Raw genomic sequence first — 21279 nt, 5'->3', positions numbered from 1 at the left:
CCGCAAGAAACCGCTGACATCCTAGCAAAGTCCTTTGCTGAAGATTCAAGCTCCTCCAACTATGAGGAAAACTTTTTAGCTTATAAAATTGAACAGGAAACAAGAGGGCAGCTCAACATTCAGAACAATAGCCAGACCATCAACAAGGAATTTTCAATGTTAGAACTCACAAGAGAATTATCTAAGCTAAAAAACTTAAGCCCAGGGCCGGATGAGCTACCGAACATTCTAATCAAAAATTTGACTGTAAAAGGACTATGTTACTTGCTAGACCTATACAACCTCATTTGGAAAAGTCAGGCGTTCCCTAACAAATGGAAAGAAGCAATCATAGTGCCGATTTTACAGCCTAATAAAAAGCCAGACGATCCGAAAAGCTATAGACCGATAACTTTGACGTGCAACATAAGTAAACTAATGGAGAAAATGGTTGCCAGAAGACTTCGATGGTTTCTGGAAACCAAAAATCTTCTATCGCCAAGTCAATATGGTTTCAGATAGTTCAGATCCACCCAGGATTATCTAGCGAATTTTATCACACAAATATGCGATACACTAGCCGTAAACCATGCACAGATTACAGTAGCTTTAGACATTGAAAAGGCCTATGAGATGGGATGGAGATTCGGAGTTTTAAAATCTTTGGACAAACAAGAAATTAAAGGCAATATGCAAGCATATACCAGGGATTTCCTGAGTGATAGGAAAATACAGGTCAGAGTTGACAGTGTCTTATCAGCTCTGACAGATATAGAAAATGGATTCCCGCAAGGTGCAGTTTTAAGCGTGATCCTCTTCCTAGTATCTATAAACAACGTAATAGATGTGATTCCGCAACCAGCAAAAGGAAGATTATTTGCTGATGACCTCTCAATCTTTTGCTCAGGAAAAAATTTAATAACCACAGCTATCCATATACAGCAGTCACTGAACGCCTTGCAAAAATGGTCAAAGAGAGCGGATACAAATTTTCTAGATCCAAGTCAGAATTCATCCTTTTTTCCAGAGGAAACAGGAAAAGTAATATTACTTTATGGATGGGAAATGAGGAAATGAAGAAGACAAAAAGTATTAAAATACTTGGAGCATACATGGATGAGAAACTTACCTGGAAGGATCATATACAGAAGTTGCGAGTAGATTGTACCAATAGACTGAATATTCTGAAAGTAATTTGTTCCACGTACTGGGGAGCCGATAAACAGTCACTCCTCCTTACGTACAGGGCTATAATAAAATCAAAATTAGAATACGGAGCCATATTTTACGACACTGCAGCTAAGACAAGATTAAAACAACTCGATAGCATCCAAAATCAGGCACTGCGACTCAGTCTTGGTGCTTACCGAACAAGTCCAGTCAACAGTCTGTTAGCAGAGGCAGGTGAGGTTCCATTGAAATTGAGACGCACAGAACTACTATTAAAGTACGTAATCAAGGTAAAAGCCCACTCAGAAGACCCAGCATTCAACTTCATGAGGGATAATCCAGGAACAGATATCGTCTATACCATCAAGAACGTCAAAACAAAACCATTGAGAATCAGATTTGAGAAGTATCTGGAGGAACTTGAAGCAACAATACCACTGCCACTACCAAAAAGGTACTATGGTCCACCTTGGGAAAAACCCTGCATATCAGTCAACTTGGAGCTCTCTGAACTACAGAGAAGCACTACAACTCAGCAAACCTATCGGGACTTTTTCGTAGCTATATAAGAAACATATAAAGACTACAAATCATACTATACTGATGGGTCAGTAAAGGAAGGCAGAGCCAGTTGTTCAGTGGTAAACAACCAAACAAAAGTTGGTTTTATATTACATGACTCTAGTTCGATATTCACATGTGAAGCTGCAGGAATATGGTCAGCATTAAAAATGGCGGCAGAGGATCAAGACCAGTGTTATATCGGACCAAGTCCAAGTAAAATAGGTTATATTTTTTTTTCTCTTCTTTATTTTTTTTTTTTTTATTATTTTTGTATTATTTATAACAACGTTTATCTGAGATTGAAACGGAATTCTTAAAGGTTTCAAATTTTCAAATTTTATAGTTCTGAGAAGTTTCTATATATTTTAACAGATTTCAAAGTGTCCTAAATATACAGACCGGAGTAATAAAAATTATCTCCCGCTGAGAACCAGATAAGAGTGCAACGTTTCAAACTCAGATACACATTAAAGCATATTTCCTTTAGTAAATAACTAAAAAATATATTTTTTTTTATTATAGAAACTAAAGACAAATTTTAAAAGGGAAATATCAGATTTAAAATTCTAACGGTTAAAATCTCAACACATTTTTTTATAATAATAGTATTATTTTAAAGGAAGAATTTTCAACATGTTATATTCAGAACTTAAATATTATTTATAAAATTCGGAATTTCAACTACAAATTCCAGAATTACATTTAGAAGGTCAATAAATTTAACTGTAATTATAATGATCATTAATACCTATTCAAAATCTCTTGAAACAAAATAACGAATAAATAATTTAAATCAAGAGTTAACACTAAACAAAAAGAAAAAAATATCAACGAATTCAGAAATTAATGGCAAATAAATAACTTAAATAACTAAATGTTTAAGGAAATTAAAAATTAAATACTCCAACAAAAATAAATGTTAACACAAAATTTATTATAAATACGGGACCTGCGTGGAGGGAATGATGCTACTCCTGAAACGAAGGGACTCATGAGAAGGGGAAATTCTAAACTAAACGGGACTAATTGGTTAGAATTTCCCCCGACTTAGGAAAATAAAACAAGGAAGTCACGCCCAGGTTTTTCCGAGAGGACCCAACAGAGTCAAAGGAAAAAAAAGAAAGAAGTCAGTCGTTTTTTGAACATTGGAAGTGAGTGTTCTACCCTCCCAGTAATAGTAGTTTCCCCTTTGTCGTCTTCTTCTGGGAAAGTAACCTCTCGGGGAAACCATGGCGTTCAACCTCAAGTAAGTTAATTATATTATAAAATTTTCGTCATTATTTGATCGACCTTAAATTTTTATTTGTTCATTGTAATTGTTTTATTCAAATTAAACAAAATGATTTTAATTAAAATGAATTCCTTTTTTTTTTCATTCATTTCGTTGGAATACCTTTCTTCACAGTTTAAGATCCCAAACCTATTGGTTATAACTAGGGTTTAAAATATATAATTAAATAAATAATCAGTTACTTTCGACGTAACACCAGGAAGACACTGTTATATTCACGGACTCTATGTCCTGTCTCTCAGCACTAGAAAATACGGACAATACTTGTTCGCTGATAAAGAACATCATAGAGAGCATAAGCAACTTCACAAGTAATAACAGAAGAGTTAGCCTAGCGTGGATTCCAGGACATCAAGGGATTGCTGGTAATGAAGAGGCAGACCGATTGGCCAAAGAAGCTATCAATAAGGACACAATTGACGAAATTCCGATCACCGTAATGCAAGACACAAAAAAACTCATCAAAAAAATAATTCAATCCCATTGGAATGACTGGTGAGTTAAAGAAAGACCAACTGGCTTAGGCGAGACCAGAGAATCGACCATAGAACCCAACCCAGCAGACTCGTTCTCACAAAGGGAACAAGTGATAATTACACGAATGAAAATTAGCCACACTAGATTAACACATGAGCATCTACTCACTAAAGAACCAAAAAATAGATGTAAATGGTGTGGAGCTGAAGTTAATGTCAAACACTTATTAATTAAATGCCCAGAGCTTGCTAACGTCAGAAATAAACTGAAACTACCAACGAACGTCAAGGATTGTCTCAACTCCGCCAGTGGATGCGCCAGCACGTTAGCTTTTCTCAACGAAATAAAAATAACAAATGATATTTAAAAACAGTAAACAATGATTAATGATATAGATTAAGTAATAAAGGTGATAATAACATATAATTAATTTAATAGTTGTAGAAATAAATATATAAGTTATAATAATGTATAATTTAAAATTAAAATTGATGTAAATTTAACTTTGTAGTTGCCAATAAACAAGTAGTTACGGCAACTTTTAATAAACAATTTAAAAAAAATAAAAATAAAATGACAAAAAAAATTTTTTCAAAAATATTCAATTTGTCTATTTGTTTATAAAAAATTTTTAATTAATTAATGTTAAAAATTTTTTAGCCAAGCTACCAAATGCAATATATGAATCCAAAAACAACTAAAATTAAAGATTTGGGAAAAAAAATTTTTTTAATAACATTAGCCGGATATTTCTATTTTTGATAACTTTGAAAAATCATTATAAACAAATGAAAAAACTTTTACAAACTTTTACAACGCAATCTTGTTCATTATTTATATAACAATAGCTCCTAAAACAAAAAAAAATTGATAGACACAATTTGTAAACTTTTATACAAGATTTCATTAAAACTCAAGTCTCCGAAAAATTTGTTAATTAACAATTGAATAACTTAAATAAAAATTAAGCTAAAAAATTTTTTTTCTGCGGGACTATATTCCTTCAAGTGTCTAGATGAGATTATAATTTATTCAGATTTTTAAATTGATATTGAATGTTCTAAAAAAATTATTTTGTGTTGCATACTTTGCTTGGCAGGGACGCCTAGGCTCCAAAACGGCCGCGCGGAGCCCAACTTTCAACGTTAAATTAAAATTATAAATAATGGAGCTGCAACTCCGGGAGTCAAGACTTATTTTACTAAAATTTTCTCCTCTTTTAGAATCTTTTTTCAAGTTTTAAATATCTTTTATAGTTTTGAAGTTATAGCAACAAAATGGAGACTACCCGTTTTCCACTTCGTTTTTTGTTTATAACAAATGAAATTTTTAATAGCGGATAAATTAAAAAATACCCATTTCTCAGAATTAAATTCTGAATCCAATGTACCAATCGCCATATTTTTAAGATTAGTATTAAGATTTTTCGCAAAAAACTCACTTCTCGACTAGATTAAATTCGGACCAATAGATTTTAAGAAATTTGGAGAAATCTCAAAAAAAATTTTTTCAGAAGTGGTTTTTTTGGAATAACATTTAAACGGCTTAACCGATCGATTTCAAAAACTAATCAGCTCTCAACTTTGAAAAACCACGTCGATCACCGCAAATCCGATCAAAATCGGTTGATTCGTTCGAGAGACATCATGAACGAAAGAAAACCGAAAAAAGTGTTTTTTCGGAGTTACTCCGAAATTTCTGGTTTGACCAATCAAAACTTAGAAATTCTTTATGAGACTTAAAAAAATGCGTAGAATGCCGCCAACCACGTAAGAATAGGTTCATTCATTCAAAAGTTATTGTGGTTTAAAAATCAAAAAAATAGTGATCTATGAAACTTCTATCAGATTTTTAAGCTCAAAGAGCGCAAAAGCATAGAAAAGGTATTTTTTTGAACTTGAAAAGCTCAAGATAACATATAGATTGTATTTTTGAGCTCGAAAAGCTCAAAAAAAAACGGCCATATTTTAACGGAATTAGCGGGAAGTTGCAGAGATGGCCTTTGGGGTCAGCCGTTTTCCTAATTTTTTCCTATGTTTTTAAGCTCTTCGAGTTCAAATGTCTGTTAGAAGTTTGATAGTTGACTATTTTCTGAATTTTCAAACCGCAATAACTATTATACAGGGTGATTCAGAATGACCTTCACAGCGGAAAACTGTAGATAGAGGAGACGATTCTAAGAATAAAGTTCCTTAGTCGCTTTTCGATATTCTCAATAGTTTTTGAGTTATTCAAAATGTAAATTGACCAATCACAGACAAGCTTTAGGAATTAAAAAAAATAAAAAAGAATAATAAATAAGTTTAGCACCACTGCCACAGCAGACTTCAAGTTAAACAATATTTATTTAATTTGAAAAGTTCGATTTCTTACAGAAAAAAAAACAAGAAATGCAATTACAACCTAGAACGTATTTATATATTTTTTTTGGTCGTTTCCTTTTCATAGAAAACATTATCGACTTAAGATGATGTAAATATTAAAAATATAACTTCCGGAGAATTGACAAAATAAATTACGTGTTTTTAAATATATAAACTTCAACCAAGAATGAAAAAAAATTTTTAAACTAATAAAATTGTCTTACTGAAATAATAGCAATTTCAAACAGACAAAAATATAGATGTAGACAATACATAAAATAATTATTGAAAAATCTCTGGTTTTCTTACTCGGTCTCGCTCAGGACATCGCTAAGCGCTTGATGTAGGTCATAGCATATTTGCGAGACTCTCGGCGAGACAGCCAGCGAGATGTCCGACGAGACGTTCCGCGAGACACTCAGCGATACGGCCAGCGAGACAGCCAGCGAGATGTCCGGCGAGATGACTGTCTCGCCGGACATCTCGCTGGACGTCTCGCTGAACATCTCACTGACCGTCTCGTTAACCTCTCGCTGGACGTCTCGCTAACCTCTCGCTGGACGTCTCGCTGGACATCTCGCTAGCTGTTTTGCAGGACGTCTCGCTGGCCGTCTCGATAGGTGTTTGTTGACCGTCTTACACGACATCTCGTTGGACGTCTTGCCAGACATCTCGCTGACTGTCTCGCGGGACTTCTAGCTGGCCGTCTCGCTGAGTGTCTCGCAGGATGTCTCACTGGACATCTCGCTAAGTGTCTCGTTAACCGTCTCGCCGAACATCTCGCTGGCCATCTCGCTAAGTCTCGCAAATATGCTATGACGTACATCAAGCGCTTAGCGAAGTCTAGAGCGAGACTGAACAAGCAAAATCAGAGATTTTTCAATAATTATTTTATGTGTAGTCTATATCTATATTTTTGTCTGTTTGAAATTGCTATTATGTCAATAAGACAATTTTATTAGTTTAAAAATTTTTTTTTATTCTTGGTTGAAGTTTATATATTTAAAAACACGTAATTTATTTTGTCAATTCTCCGGAAGTTATATTTTTAATATTTGCATCATCTTAAGTCGATAATGTTTTCTGTGAAAAGGAAACGATAAAAAAATATACAAATACGTTCTAGGTTGTAAATGCATGTTTTGTTTTTTTTCTGTAAGAAATCGAACTTTTCAAATTAAATAAATATTGTTTAACTTGAAGTCTGCTGTGGCAGTGGTGCTAAACTTATTTATTATTCTTTTTTATTTTTTTTAATTCCTAAAGCTTGTCTGTGATTGGTCAATTTACATTTTGAATATCTCAAAAACTATTGAGAATATCAAAAAGAGACTAAGGAACTTTATTCTTAGAATCGTCTCCTCTATCTACAGTTTTCCGTTGTGAGGGTCATTCTGAATCACCTTGTATAAATGAACTGATTTTCACGCGGTCGGCGGCATTCAACGCAGTTTTTAAGCCTCATGAAGACTCTTCAATTTTCGATAGATCAAACCGGGAACTTCGGAGTAATTCTGAAAAAAACACTTTTTTCGATTTTCTTTTGTTCACGAAATCTCCGGAACGAATCAACCAATTTTGACCGTATTAGCGGTGATCGACATAGATATTTAAGATTGAAAACTGATTAGTTTTTAGAATTGATCGGTAGTGCTGTTTGAAAATTATTCCGAAAACCCTACAAACAAAAAAATAGGTTAGCCAACAAAGCATCAACGACGTCGGCGTCAACCATCCAAACATCTCCGTGGATAACCACGAACTCTCAGCCTTCTCTGGTTACTCCTCACAAACCACAAAAAGGGAAGGACAACAACAAGAAGAGGCTGTTATCCACACCCAATCTTCCTTCAGCTATCGTCACGTTAGCGCAAAAAAAGACAGCGTGGGATGATACCAGGACCAAAGTGACTCAGCAAGAAAAGATAAAAGAAAGAGAACAAGAGCATGGCTTTAAAAAACTGAGAAGAAAGAAGATAAGAACTAAGGATGTATTAGTCTAACAAGTAGAGGTGAATCCTGCGCGCCTTGGTCGTGGTTGGCCCCATTCAAAAAGACTAACCGAGCTGAAATTTTACATACAATTTGGATCGATTCGCACCCATGGATTTTTAAAAATTTCAAAAAACTACAAAAAAAATTTTCTTAAATGTGGTTTTTTGAAATAACTTTTAAACAGCTCTATCAATCGATTTCAAAAACTGATTGATTCTTAACATACAAAAACCACATCAATCACCGCCAAGCCGGTTAAAATCACTTTATTCTTTAGTGAGTTATCATTGACAAAAAAATCGAAAAAAAGTGATTTTTTAGAATTACACGGGATTTCCGGTCTGATCAATTTTTATTTAAGAGTATAATTTAAAATTTGATAAACTGCGTTGAGTGCTGGTAAGCGCATGAAAATCAGTTGACTCATTTAAAAATTATTGCGGTTCGAAAATTCAAAAAATAGTGTTCATGAAATTACAATCAGACTTTTGAGCTCGAGGAGCTCAAAAACGTCATAAATGCAATTTTAAGCGCTTAGATATGGAATTAGCGAGTAGTTGCAGGGATGACCTTCAGGGTCAACCGTCTTTCTAATTTTCTTTATCCTTGGATCTTTCTAATGGACGGTCCTGACTATACTCGGCATTTCATGGGTTTTTGAGCGACTTTATGTATTTTCCTTTCTACTTCCGATTTGATTGGATTTCTTATCTTCTTTGGTTCTTTTAGTTATGATTGCATTTCTTTCTCTTGATTTTTTGTCGTCTTCTTAGTTTGGCTGCGTTTTTTTTTCTTCTAATTTATTGACTTCAGTGAAATCTATGATGTTGATTCCAAAAGATGACTTTATAAGTTTTACAACCGACTGGACTTACAACCGTAGGGATACAGTAAAGAGCTGACAACTTTCCTCCATCGATTTCTTTGCCCTGATCCTATACGTGTTTTTGAGGTTGTATCCTGGCCGTTGGTATCTTAGTGAGTTGTACGTCCATTTTCTCATATTGCTGTGCCATATTATTTTACTACTCGCTTGACTGTACCTCCTGGGTAGTCTTGTCCAGTAATAGGTTCGATTTCGAGTTTGTTGGAGAATCTACCCCTTCTAACGTATCCTGACGTGTCTGAATCAAATTGCGAAGACTTTTCTGAGCCGGATTCGCTTGTTTCCTACCTTCCTGGTTTAGGCATCTTCTCTATTTGAAGTCCGTTGATAGAATAACTTTCAACCGTAACTATTTGGATTTTCATAAACGTTGTTCTAAGTCTTCCCCCTCCACACTGTCCTCTGTGATTAGATAAAGAGTAAGTCACTTACGTTTGGTTGGTTTATTTATGCCTAGTACACCAGGTGCAGTGCCTTTACGTATGTCTTGGTTTTTCCATCTCTCCTCTACTTCTATCGTTGCTTTGTGATTGGCTCGCGGACTCCGTGAATTTTCTTGTGTCAATTCCAAATTGAATAATTTCAATTTCTTTCTTCTTGTATGGTTTTCAATTCTTTATGTAGTGAGACATAAAAATTTTTCTTTAATGCAACAATTTTTATTTATTAGCCCACCAAAGCCTCGTGGATAAGAACTTGGTCGATTGACTCTCTAAATTTATTTTTAGGACCACCAGCTTTCGGAAATCTGCTTCCTTCCGAACGCCGTACTTAGTTTTTAGAATTGTTGGTGAATAGGTGAATAGGATGTTATAGAAAGTTTATATAATCTGATAGGAAGTCTTACGTGTGCCAGTAAATATTCTTTCATCACTTACAATGTGCAGCTAGAGCGAAATTACTGATGCTCAGTTCTAACGGTTCTCAGTACTATTGGTTCCACTCTTGCTAATGCCAGCTTCAACGGAATCCGTAATGAAAGACCATCATCGTTGCCAAATATTTCAATTCCACCATTCTCCGGGAATTTTGGACATTGGAAAGCGTTCTCAGATCTGCCTGTCTCATTAATTGGAGAAAACACAGCCGTCTCTAACGCGGAGAAACTCGTACATCTTTGCAACCGTCTCTCTGAAAATGCTTTAAGTCTCATCTCGAACATTAAGATTTTTGCTGATTTCTTCCGAGTAGCTTGGGTCATGCTTGTCAAAAGATACCAAAAAAAAAGGCTTTTATGGCAGCCCAATAAAATAAACTTCTATGACCCAAACACCAAGGGTCAGATCATCAGACACCCTGAATGCGCTACTCAATACTGTCTCGGAGTCAACTAACTCGCTTAAAGCTCACAGATTTCCGCACTGGTGCTGCGAGAGCACTTTAAAGTTTCGAAGCCCAAACCAAGTCAAATTCCAAATACCCCAGGCAAGATAAGATGCCATCTCAACCGGTAAAAGTTCACTACGTTGCATCTGAAACTCCAACATCAATTTCGTCTGGGTCACCATCTCTTCAAGCCAATGAAAAGCCATTTGTTCAGAACCTCAACAATACCTGTAATTGCTGTGGCAAAAGTCACTATTTAGCCTTTTGTCCTACCTTCTCAGCTATACCCGATGCCCGGAAGCTTCAACTCGTAAGAAAAAAACGCCTGTACTACAAATGCTTAGAGAGACACAACGTTTACAAGTGTAGCAATACACGGACTCGTAAAACCTGTTCTCAACGTCATCATACTCAGTTATATGGAACCTTCTTTAAAAACGCTACACCATCAGAAATTATAAGTACGTCATCTCAAACCACAACAACCGAGACTATTTACAATGACGGTGGTGGCAATCATCTCGAAGCCCACGCAGTCATCTTAAGTCAATAGCATCTCAAACTGATGACAACATCATGAAATTCTACCAGTCCTTTCAAATGATCAACATAACCTAGTCATCTCAGCCAGAGCGACTGCTTGCTCAGGCAAAAGCTACAGCCTCGTCAGCATTCGACACAAGAACATCAGTACTGTAACAGAGTGATCGATACACGGTAAAGGCTCCTTTTTCGGTACTTAGTTAGTTTTCGACGGATCACAGTGCGCTGTGATCGTAAGCCGTCGTAATCATAGCTTGAAGCTATTAAACGAGTTCCAAGGTGTAGAAGCAGGCGTAGTGGTAGTGGGGAGAGCAAAGGAAGTAAGAAAGAAAGAAAAAAATTTGGTAAGTCTCATTGTGACTGAGTAGCTCGACTGGACGACACGCAAATTTTCCAAAAACATCCAGCAAAGTTAAGTATGTGTTATCTGCTCGATCAACGTGGAACGAAGTGACAACACCTTATTAATTTATTGCTTGCTAGGCCGAATATCAACTTGCTTAAATAAATTTTAATTTTGTGATAATTTCTAATGCTGATTTGCGGTTACAGGCTATATAAATATGCAAGGAGCAAGTGATGGTGACCGGAACTTTGCCGCCAAATTAAGAATACCTCACCAAAGGGAAATTCATACCAATACCCGAAGACGAGAAGTTGCAGCTCACCGTGGGAGTGCAGATAAAATTATAAAAACTCCAGGTATAAATAACTAGTCTTAATCATTCTTCGGGACTGCGGCATCAGCCAGGCCTCATGTTGGCTGAAGTTCACGGCCATTTCGTGCTCGGTCACAATCGTTAAATTTAGAATTAAAATTTGAATGAATTATAAAACAATTAATAATACTAGGACCTATTTCGGGTTAGCAATCAATTTATTGAGACGAAATAATTGGTCCGCGTCAGAATATAGATTAGAACACATAGGCCAGTCTGAGTTAATATTACCAGGAAGAATTTCGATTTATTAATCGCAGATTTCAATGTCATGAGTAGAATTTATTTATTGATAATTGTGTAGTTATCAATTTGGCTTAAGCCAGTAAAAATGAAATTGAGTAAACTCTCAAATTAAATTATTTAAATTAGAAATTTATTTAACATAAAAAAATCACGAGGTAAATTATTCAGCGTAATAATTTCATAATTTATTACAATTGAAATAAAACTAGAGTCAAGAAATAATCATTAGAATTATTAATTAAATAATTAGATTAACATTACAAATTAAGACACTTGTTAATTTTTTTCAAAAAATAACTAACATAAAAATTAACAGCTTTAAAAGAGAGAGAGAGAGAGAGAGAGAGAGAGAGAGAGAGAGAGAGAGAGAGAGAGAGAGAGAGAGAGAGAGAGAGAGAGAGAGAGAGAGAGAGAGAGAGAGAGAGAGAGAGAGAGAGAGAGAGAGAGAGAGAGAGAGAGAGAGAGAGAGAGAGAGAGAGAGAGAGAGAATCAGCCATTTTGTCACCCGCCAGAACTTAGCATAAAATCTCTTGCAGTCGTCTATAATCTCTCTGTGTAAACTACAATATCTTTTGACGAAATTTTACATTTAGGAAGGAAATAGAATTTAGTTAAATTTACAACTTACGAATGGATTAAATAAAATAATTTGAATTAAATAAAAATGATTTAGGCAATATTAAGATTACTCAGTTATCGGAATTCAATTAATTAACTCTAACTAAAAAAAAAAAAGGAGTAAAATTTATTGAGTAAATTTTCGGACATAACAAATAAGATTAGTTCGAGATATCGAGACCTCTTGCATTATATAATTATTGTAGTAATATCAAGAACACGGCAGTAATTTAGTAATTCGGGAAATTATAATTATAAAATAAGATTGGAAAATCAATTTATTATTCGGAAAATTTATTGTTGATATTAAAAATGAAAAATAGTGTGCGTGCATGTGTGTAAAGAGTCTACCTTGGTTTCATGGTATACTTCTCTGTCTTCGGGGTAGATTTCTCAGAGTAATGTGAGGGTCCGTGGGACAGCATGCGCTGTGTGAACAGCGTGTGTAGTAACATGAGGGTCCAACACAGTGACATAAAGGTCCGGGGGAGAGCGTGAAATAAGTAAGAGTAGCGTGAGGGTCTAGTGGTCAGTGGGCACTACAGCGACATGAGGGTCAGCTAGACAGCATGATATATAACCGAATGAGAGTTGTGTGTGAATGTGTTTTATTCTATAAGATTTTATATATTATTATATTGGCCATTATTGCAATTGTAAAAAGATTTGGATAAATATATAATTTTGTAAAACGAATTTTTATGTTTAAATTTTGGTTCCTTTTAGTAATCTCTCACGACTCTGAACTATTACTCCATGTTCTAGTCCAGTTCTGGATACTGAGTCCAAAAATCCAGGGCTCTTAATAAATAAAAGAGGCGATCAACGAGCAGAAGACATCCCTTTTTAGTACGCATTGCCACTTGCAAGGCACTTGTAGTATCCGCTGATATGACAACACACTTAATTCGTTTTCTCATTGATCCGAGATCAGAATTGACATTAGTCTCAACTAAGATAATCAAAGCTGCAAGACTCAATCAACAAGCAGCAGAGATCCCGATTGCCAGCGTGGGCTATCACTTTTCAAGTAAAACTCTTGGTCAAACTAACTTAACGTTACGATCCTGCAACTCAAGCAAGCATGCTTGTCTCCGAGCCTACATCTTGCCTCAAATTACCACTCGAATTCTATCCATCACTATTCAGAATCAACACTGGTCACACTTGATCTCTCTCGAGCAAGCTGATCCAGACTTCATAAGGCCTGGAGACATTGACATTCTCATTGGAGCTAGAAGGCTCAACCAAATCATGGAACCTTCTCCCGTAGCCGAAGGCCATCTGGTTCATTTGTTTTTTAGCTCATAAAAGAGGAACATGATTTAACATAACCTCTATTTTAAAAACAACTATAGTTATTTGTTCATATTTACACTACCTTTTTTATGTTTCAAAAATTTATGTAAATTTTTCAATCTTGATTGTTTAGTTTTAAAATTGATTGATGTTGTTAGTAGATAATTTAGGGAGATGTGACGCCCAAAAATTTCACACCCTGCAATATCGACCGAGTTACGCGATGTACCATATCTCGTGCTGTACCGACTGATGCCAACTTCTGTGGATTATTTTGTTAATCTGTTTTACCAGAAGCAAAAAAAAAACCTTGAAGCTTTAGAAGAATATTTTGACGCCAACAAGCTTACAGAACACAGAAAAAAACCGAGGTAATGTTATGTAAATGGTATAACGTGCATCCGGGAGAAAACCGAAAAAAGTGTTTTTTCGAAATAACTTCGAAATTCTTAGTTTGATTAATTCAAACTTAAAAATTCTCCATAATGCTTGGAAATCTGCGTCAAATGCCTCCAACCGCGTAAAAATCGGTTCATTCATTCAAAAGTTATTGCGGTTTAATAATTCAAAAAATAAAGTTTTATAAAACTTTTACCAGACTTTTGAGTTCCTAGGTATAGAATTGGTGGGGTGTTGTAGGGATGGCTTTCAGGGTCAACCATTTTCCTAATTTTTTTTTTTAACTTCCGACATTGAAAAGGTGGTTCTGAGGCACCTCTAAAAAATGCTCACTAAATTTGAGCTCTTAATATTGATAAGAAGAATATCCTCATTACCGTTTTACATTTTTCATTAGTCTCTCATGAAAGAAATCATATCTCATTATTAATCAATTTTTCAAGATTAATAATCTTGAAAAATAAAAGATGAAAAAATCATATCTCATTATTAATCAATTTGTCCAGATCTGATGAAAACTCGATTTTTGTAAATCGGGGCGAAACCAATAACTTCCCCATTTTTGATTACCTTCGATTTTCTGATGGGGAAGTTAAAAAAGGTATTTTCTTTTCGTTTTTTGCATAATTAACCGAAAAATCATAAAACAAACTTTAAGACAAAGATCGAAATTTTTTTGTAGTCTTGTCATAACATACTAATTACCAGATATTTTTCAATCAAATTATTATGCGGCTGGATTAATATTTAAAACCTATTTAATATTTGTTACCTTGACCCAATTATAAAATAAATTGGAAGATTAAAAAAAATTTGTCTCACCTTAAAAACTTTCAAAACTTCTGGAGGGAACTGCATAAGAGTATAATTATTAACTTTCCGAGAAATTCTCTCAACAAAAATTCCAGCTCGAATAGCTTGAGCTACTGCCCTGAATTTTGGTTTGTCTTCTTTCCGACGTTTAACATTAGCTAGTTGCCTTGTAAAAGTCGAAGTTAGCCATTCTCGAACTTCGGTTGGCACTGCATTCGGTTGAACAGCTGAAAGTTCGTCATCTTCTTCACCTGATAGCCTGATAAATAATCACATTAAAAAAATGTACCATAAATATAAAATATTACAGACAAATGATTATTTAATGAATATTATTTGGGTTACTTATCAACTTATCATTAACTAAGAAAATAATCAGTTATCAACGAGGTAAGAGGAAGGGATGTAGTACGCATTTAGCTGTTTCAAAGTGAAGAGACCGAGAGGTTCATAAAAAAATCCCACTTTTGCATAGATTACGTAAAAAAAGAATTCTATGCCTAATTGATGCTATGTTAAGGTAACTTGAGCCTTGAACTTACTGCCACTCTGTCTCACTCTAAGTGGGCTAAGTAAATTATCTAGTCATCAACGCCTAGAGAGTTTTTACTGTGACGCTTACTCGCGCACAACATAATTTTTCTCTTACATACACGGTTACATATTACTTCAACCGACGACAAAATCACTGAACATGAATATTTCGCCAATATCGCAACATCGTTGACATGCAATTATACTCAAAAAATAATACGTACCCACCACATACACCCATACCATACACTAGTAAACACAATTTATTAAGTACCAAACGTCCTTACATGCTATACACATCTACTCCGACGAATATTCGCACTCTAAAATCCTTTCAAAACTGGTGACCCGACTTTATGTCAAAATCGGACAAATCTCCTCATTAAAATCTCCCTGCGACAAAATCTCACCGACAAAATTTCTCTACGACAAATCTTATCGATTATTACACTGATTTTCTATGGAAACAGGTTGATGGCTGATAATATAGAATTTAAAACAAAATGTTGTTAATTAATGCCATTTCTAGTGACATATATAAGTAACGGTTGCTTATATATCAAGGCGAAATTTCTTAGGTCATAATTTCTCAGTAATGGATTATCAATTAAATATTTATCAACATCATAATTAATTTTTGCTAATATTAATCCTTTATTAATATCTTAGACAATGATAGATTATCGGTATTTATTTATTCTAACATTGCTTACAATGATTTTCTCAAAGGTGTACCACAGGGAGGCTTGTAGGTCACCTAACAGAGTGAAAAGGAGTACCTAGAGTTGAACACGATGATTTTCTCCTAGATCTAGAAGTTGCTGAAAATGATATTCTTTTGACTAGATTATGAATACCCCGATTAAGATGATTTTATCAAACTCAGAGTGAGAAAACTTGACTTTGAAACAAGTTTGTTGCAGTGGAAAACTTTTATTTGAGCTTGATATCACGATGTGAACAGTAAGCCTTTGAATTGAAGACTGATTCGCAGCACCGGGGGGGGGGGGGTTAGTTTATATACTTGACTGGCAGGTTTCTCGAAGTCTCAATTTGAATTCTCTTAATTGGGTTCGAGAGAATTCTTCTATATAAATTCACTTTGCAGATAGAAAAATGTATGTAATTTAAGCAAGAATAAAATATTATTTTATTTTAACTCTTTTGATTATAAATTGGTAAACTTTTAATTAATGTTTAGCAAAAAATAAGAATTTTGATCCAGACTTTTCTTTTACGAGATGTTACTAGACACAGACGCGAGTTGAGCGCAGGCGAAAATGATATTTCTTAAAGTACTCATAAGGGTCAATAGGTGGCACCACATATTCTATTCATAATTGTTTAATAATTTTGAATTATTACGCAGGTGTCACTGGTGTTATTTTATTCTGCTTCAAACAAGGACTCTTAAAATTTTTTATCATGATGAATAATATGTACTTACTTTGTATCGCGTTTGAAAATAGTTTCCAACACACTAACAGCATACTGTAAAGCGAATTTTAATGTGTCAAGTGAAACTCCATTTTGGTCAAGCTGCTCCAGTATTAATCTCAATCTGTAATTATTAAATTGAAATGGTTGTAAATATTTTTTAGCAGTCCACAAAAAGAAACATTTGTGATTTAATCGTGAATATGTGTTGAGAATATGCGATTTACCAAGTCTATTTACCTATTTATATTTTTTTTTACCGATTATACTTAACATTATTATAACTCTCTTCAACTCTCTATAACTCGCTCACATGTTGTGCTGATTGGTGGTTATTTTACTACTACGTAGTTATCTCTCAGAGACTTTGTGTATTACTTATTATAATAAACATAATACTTATCATGAGACACTAAAAAATGTTCTGATTCATCAGCCTAGCGATCTACCACCCAAAATTTTCGTTACTGACACTAGCTTAATTAATCTGTAGCTCCCGTGACGTCACAGGACGACACGAGTATGGGAAAATCAGTTACGAACCTCAAATTTTGAGCGATGATCGACACTTCGATCTATCCCTCGTTGTTAACCACCCCGTTAAATTTTTCTTAGCCTTACTGAGGAAATAAAACATTTGGGGTGGACAAAAATTTAGCCAACCACGGTATGGAAATGTCACAACACTGTCAAACATTGTTTACCGCATAGGGAAGGGATACCTCAATGCCAGAAAGGGAGGGCATGAAAACGGGCTTGAATTCGTCGTCTTCAAGTGATCGTTTGGAAACTGGGGTGGACTCCATCGTTCTGCCTAGTAATGCTAGATGAATTAAGAAAACAGCCCAGATGGAAGTAGATGGACCGTGAACAAACGTTTCTCCAAGAAGTGGAAGACCTATTGCTCCCGTAGGTAGTGACCTACCGAGGAAGTATTAGTTCTTTACTAACCGTCACTGGCCAACAATCACCAATGGAGCGGATCAGTCGCACAGCCACTTTTGGTCACTCCTGAGAAACCATCACAGCAAGAAAAGTACAACAACAAGAAGAGGCAGCTAATAAAGGCATTTATATGCCTTGTATTTATTATAGCTATCCATGCCCAGCCCTTTTTCAGCAATTGAGAAGCCAGCACAGAAGCCACAGCCCGGGACGACACCTGGATCAGAGAGACGGCGAAAGAAGAAAAAGATGAAGAGAACAGGAGCCAGCGGCTCAATCTACTGAAGTCTAAAATGAGCCAAGCGAGGGCAGCTCTAAGAAACCACGGAGGAAAACGACAAGAACTAAGGCTGTTCTAGTCCAAATAGTAGAAGGCTAAACATATGCCGATCTCCTAAAGGAAATCAAGGCCAAGGTAAACCCTGTCGAGACAGGCGTAGGCATAAAGTCTATAAAACAGATAAAACGCGGAGGCGTTCTACTCGAAACGGCTCGAAAGACCGAAGATAGCTGTGCATTTACCGACGCGGTAGAGTTAGCTACTGCTAATATTGGTACGATCAAGACGCTCACACCAGTTACAACAATAGAGATCCTTGACTTGAATAGAGTCTCTACCGAAAGTGACGTCCGGGAAGCCCTCAAACGTGATTTCACAAACAGCTTGGAGATCAAATGTTTCAACTTGACAAAAGTTACACCACGAGGCTAACAGGCAGTCTTATGCGAAATAGACGAGGCCAGCACGATCAAGGCTTCTGATAAAGCCGGTATAAAGATCGGATGAGTTAGGGAAAAGAAAGTAAGGTTAATTTATACAAAAAAGGCATGTTTTTGTGATCTTTCGGTGACGACGCAGTTGAAATCCCTTTATTAAAACTAATGGTACAGTAAAATATGATATTCAAAGAATATTTTATAAAAATTTCACAAAGAAATATTGAAAAATATTGAAAAAAGTAGAATCGCGGTGCCCCTCACAACTTGGTGCTGGATCATCGGAAATACACAATTGAAAGTTCATTCGTTAAATGATAGTTTTCCCCAGATAACGCTGCGGGGGAGGGGGGGGGGGGTTTGAAAATTTTAATTTCTTACTTATTTGAAACACTTTGAAGAGAAAAACGCGATTTTTACAAAAAAAAAACGAGAGGTGTCAAGGGACACCCGGATGGAACGAAGTTTACAATAGCTTACTATAGCTTACTATAGCAAAAAGTGTCGTGACAACTTTTCGTGAGAATTTTTTCCGTCTAGGCCCCTTTCGCAACGCGCCATAAGGAACTTCGTTCCAAAAAAAATTAGGAGAACGGTTACCCCTGAAGGCCATCCCGGCAACTTCCCGTTAAATCCAGCCCTAGGCGCTTTAAATTGGACTGATGATGTTTTTGAGCTCATTAAGCTCGAAGAAATAGCGAATGATAGAAATTTCAGAGGACACTATTGTTTTAATTTTTAAACCGCAATAACTTTTGAATGAATCAATCGATTTTCACGCGGTTAGGGGCATTTAAGGCAGTTTTTTCTGTCGCATAAAGAAATTTTAATTTTAACTTGATCAAATTACAAATGTCGGAGTAATTTCGAAGGAACATTTCTTCTAGTTTTCTTTTGTTCGCGGTATCTCTCGTACAAATCGACCGATTTTGACCGGTTTGGTGGCGATCGACGTGATTTCTGTATGATAAGCTGATGAATTTTTGGAATTGATCGGTATAGCCGTATAAAAATTATTCTAAAAAATATCAAAGTCATATTAAAAAAACACTTGCTTTCAAGTATTTCGTCGACGATATCTCTCAAGCCAATCAATCGATTCTTACGTTCTTGGCAGCAATCGACATGGTTTCTTCAGCTCTAATGATTATTCTATTTTATCAAAAACGATCCAGAAAGAAATGTCGTAGATATTTTAGAAAAACACTTTTTTCGTTCACGATACCTTCCGAACGAATCAACTAATTTTGACCGGATTAGCGGCATCGACGTAGTTTTTCAAGTTTGAGTGGCAAATAAATTTTCAAAGTTAATTGATACAACCGTTTAAAAGTTATTTCAAAAAAACCACTTCCAAAAAAAATTTGTTTCTTATTTTTTTTAAGATTTCTCAAAATTTTTCAAAATCTATTGCAGGAAATGACTATATCATAGTCATATAGTCATATAGTCACATAGACAGACAGACAGACAGACAGACACACACACAGAAGCGATCTGGATAACGAACTTGAAGATGGTCACTGTCAACAACTACGGAAGCGGAACAGGCTTCTTCTAGATTGAGGCTCCTACGACCTATTTGATGAGTGTCTACCTTTCACCTAACGAAGGGATTAGTGTGTTTAGCCAGAAGTTCCGGGTTTTCACAGGCCAGCGTACCGGTGGTCAAAAGAGATAGCAGAACTTCACAAAAGATGCCATGAGCTACGTCGCCACGTAATGAGAGCTGTAAAACGCATCCTAAACCAGGACTTATATTCGAACAAGTCCAAGCAGGATAAGAAGACGTTAAACCGAGCCATCAAAGCAAGTAAAACAAGGTTGTGGAAAGATATCTCTAACGATCTCGACAAGGACATCTGGAAAAAAACCTACTAAACTGTCGCCAAACGAGTTGTAAAGGTTTCACCAGAAGCGCCGAGATCTCTTGCTTTAATGGACAGCATTGTAGCGGAGCTGTTCCCCAAACAACCGCTGCGGGAGAAAAAACACTACACTAAAAACAGTGAAGCAACACCCTTTACAATCTAGGAACTACAAGACGCGGCTAAGTCTCTCAAGACAGGAAAGGCACCTGGCCCTGATGGTATCCCGGCATCGGCGATCAAGACTGTAGCCCTAGAATACCCAGACATACTTCTGAATACTTATAATGCATACTTGGCAACTGGGACGTTTCCTGCGGTCTGAAAGTGGCAACGATTGATTCTTTTCACAAAGGTTAAGGAACCCCTGTAACACCTTCACCATTGAGACCACTTTGTACGATAGACATTGCCGAAAAACTGCTCGAAAAGCTCTTACAAGGAAGACTTCAAAATGACATCGACCGCGTTGGAGGCTTTGCTACCAACCAACATGGCTTTCGGAAAGTTCGATCGACAGTCGGAGCGATTAAGAATGTCATAAAGACAGCAACACAAGCATTGTATAATAGCCTAGAAGCTCGAAAAGTATATCTTCTCCTCATTCTAGACGTCAAAAACGCTTTTAACCGCGCAACTTAAAGAAACATTATAAATACTACTTTATGGAATGGAGATACGGGCAGACATATTAAAGCAGAAGCCCTACCGGCGAAGAATGGCAGCAATGCAGCGGTGAGGCGCTCTCAGGGTTGCCTGCGCCTACCACGAGGTTTCCAAAGCGGCTATATTGGTCATTGCGGGAGCCGCGCCCATCGACTTTCTAGCGTTCGAAAGAGCAAAACTCGATGACGCTAAAACCAGTGGCAAAAATATGAAGGAAGCAAAAACGAGGATAAAAGCGGCAACGCAGCAAGAGTGGTTGGACCGATGGACATCATCGGAGATGGGCAGGTCGACAGGGCGTCTGATCCCAAACATTAACGTCTGGCTCTCTTGGAAATACGGGGACACGGACTTCTTTCTCAACCAGATATTGACAGGACACGGATAGTTCAACGCCTATCTTTTTAAGATGGAACTGCACCTA

The 21279-nt window shown here is 36.0% G+C and overlaps 1 protein-coding gene across 1 annotated transcript in view; it reads right to left on the bottom strand.

Annotated features, from left to right (window-relative positions):
• LOC141529316 (dual specificity calcium/calmodulin-dependent 3',5'-cyclic nucleotide phosphodiesterase 1-like) overlaps window positions 1-21279 on the bottom strand; it is a 196536-nt gene that overhangs the window by 107100 nt on the left and 68157 nt on the right. Inside the window, exons 4-5 of the mRNA XM_074245817.1 lie at window positions 16670-16783; window positions 14698-14947 (exon numbers count right to left, since the gene is read on the bottom strand). Of these exons, the coding sequence (XP_074101918.1) occupies window positions 14698-14947; window positions 16670-16783 (364 nt within the window). The remainder of the gene's footprint in view (window positions 1-14697; window positions 14948-16669; window positions 16784-21279) is intronic.

This window comes from Cotesia typhae, unplaced genomic scaffold (assembly GCF_013202065.1).
Source record: "Cotesia typhae breed Kobodo isofemale line unplaced genomic scaffold, CoteBio_Ctyphae contig_48, whole genome shotgun sequence".
Taxonomy (NCBI): Eukaryota; Metazoa; Arthropoda; class Insecta; order Hymenoptera; family Braconidae; genus Cotesia; species Cotesia typhae.
The sequence above is the reverse complement of the archived record's forward strand: the minus strand, read 5'-3'. Positions and strand labels throughout refer to the sequence as shown.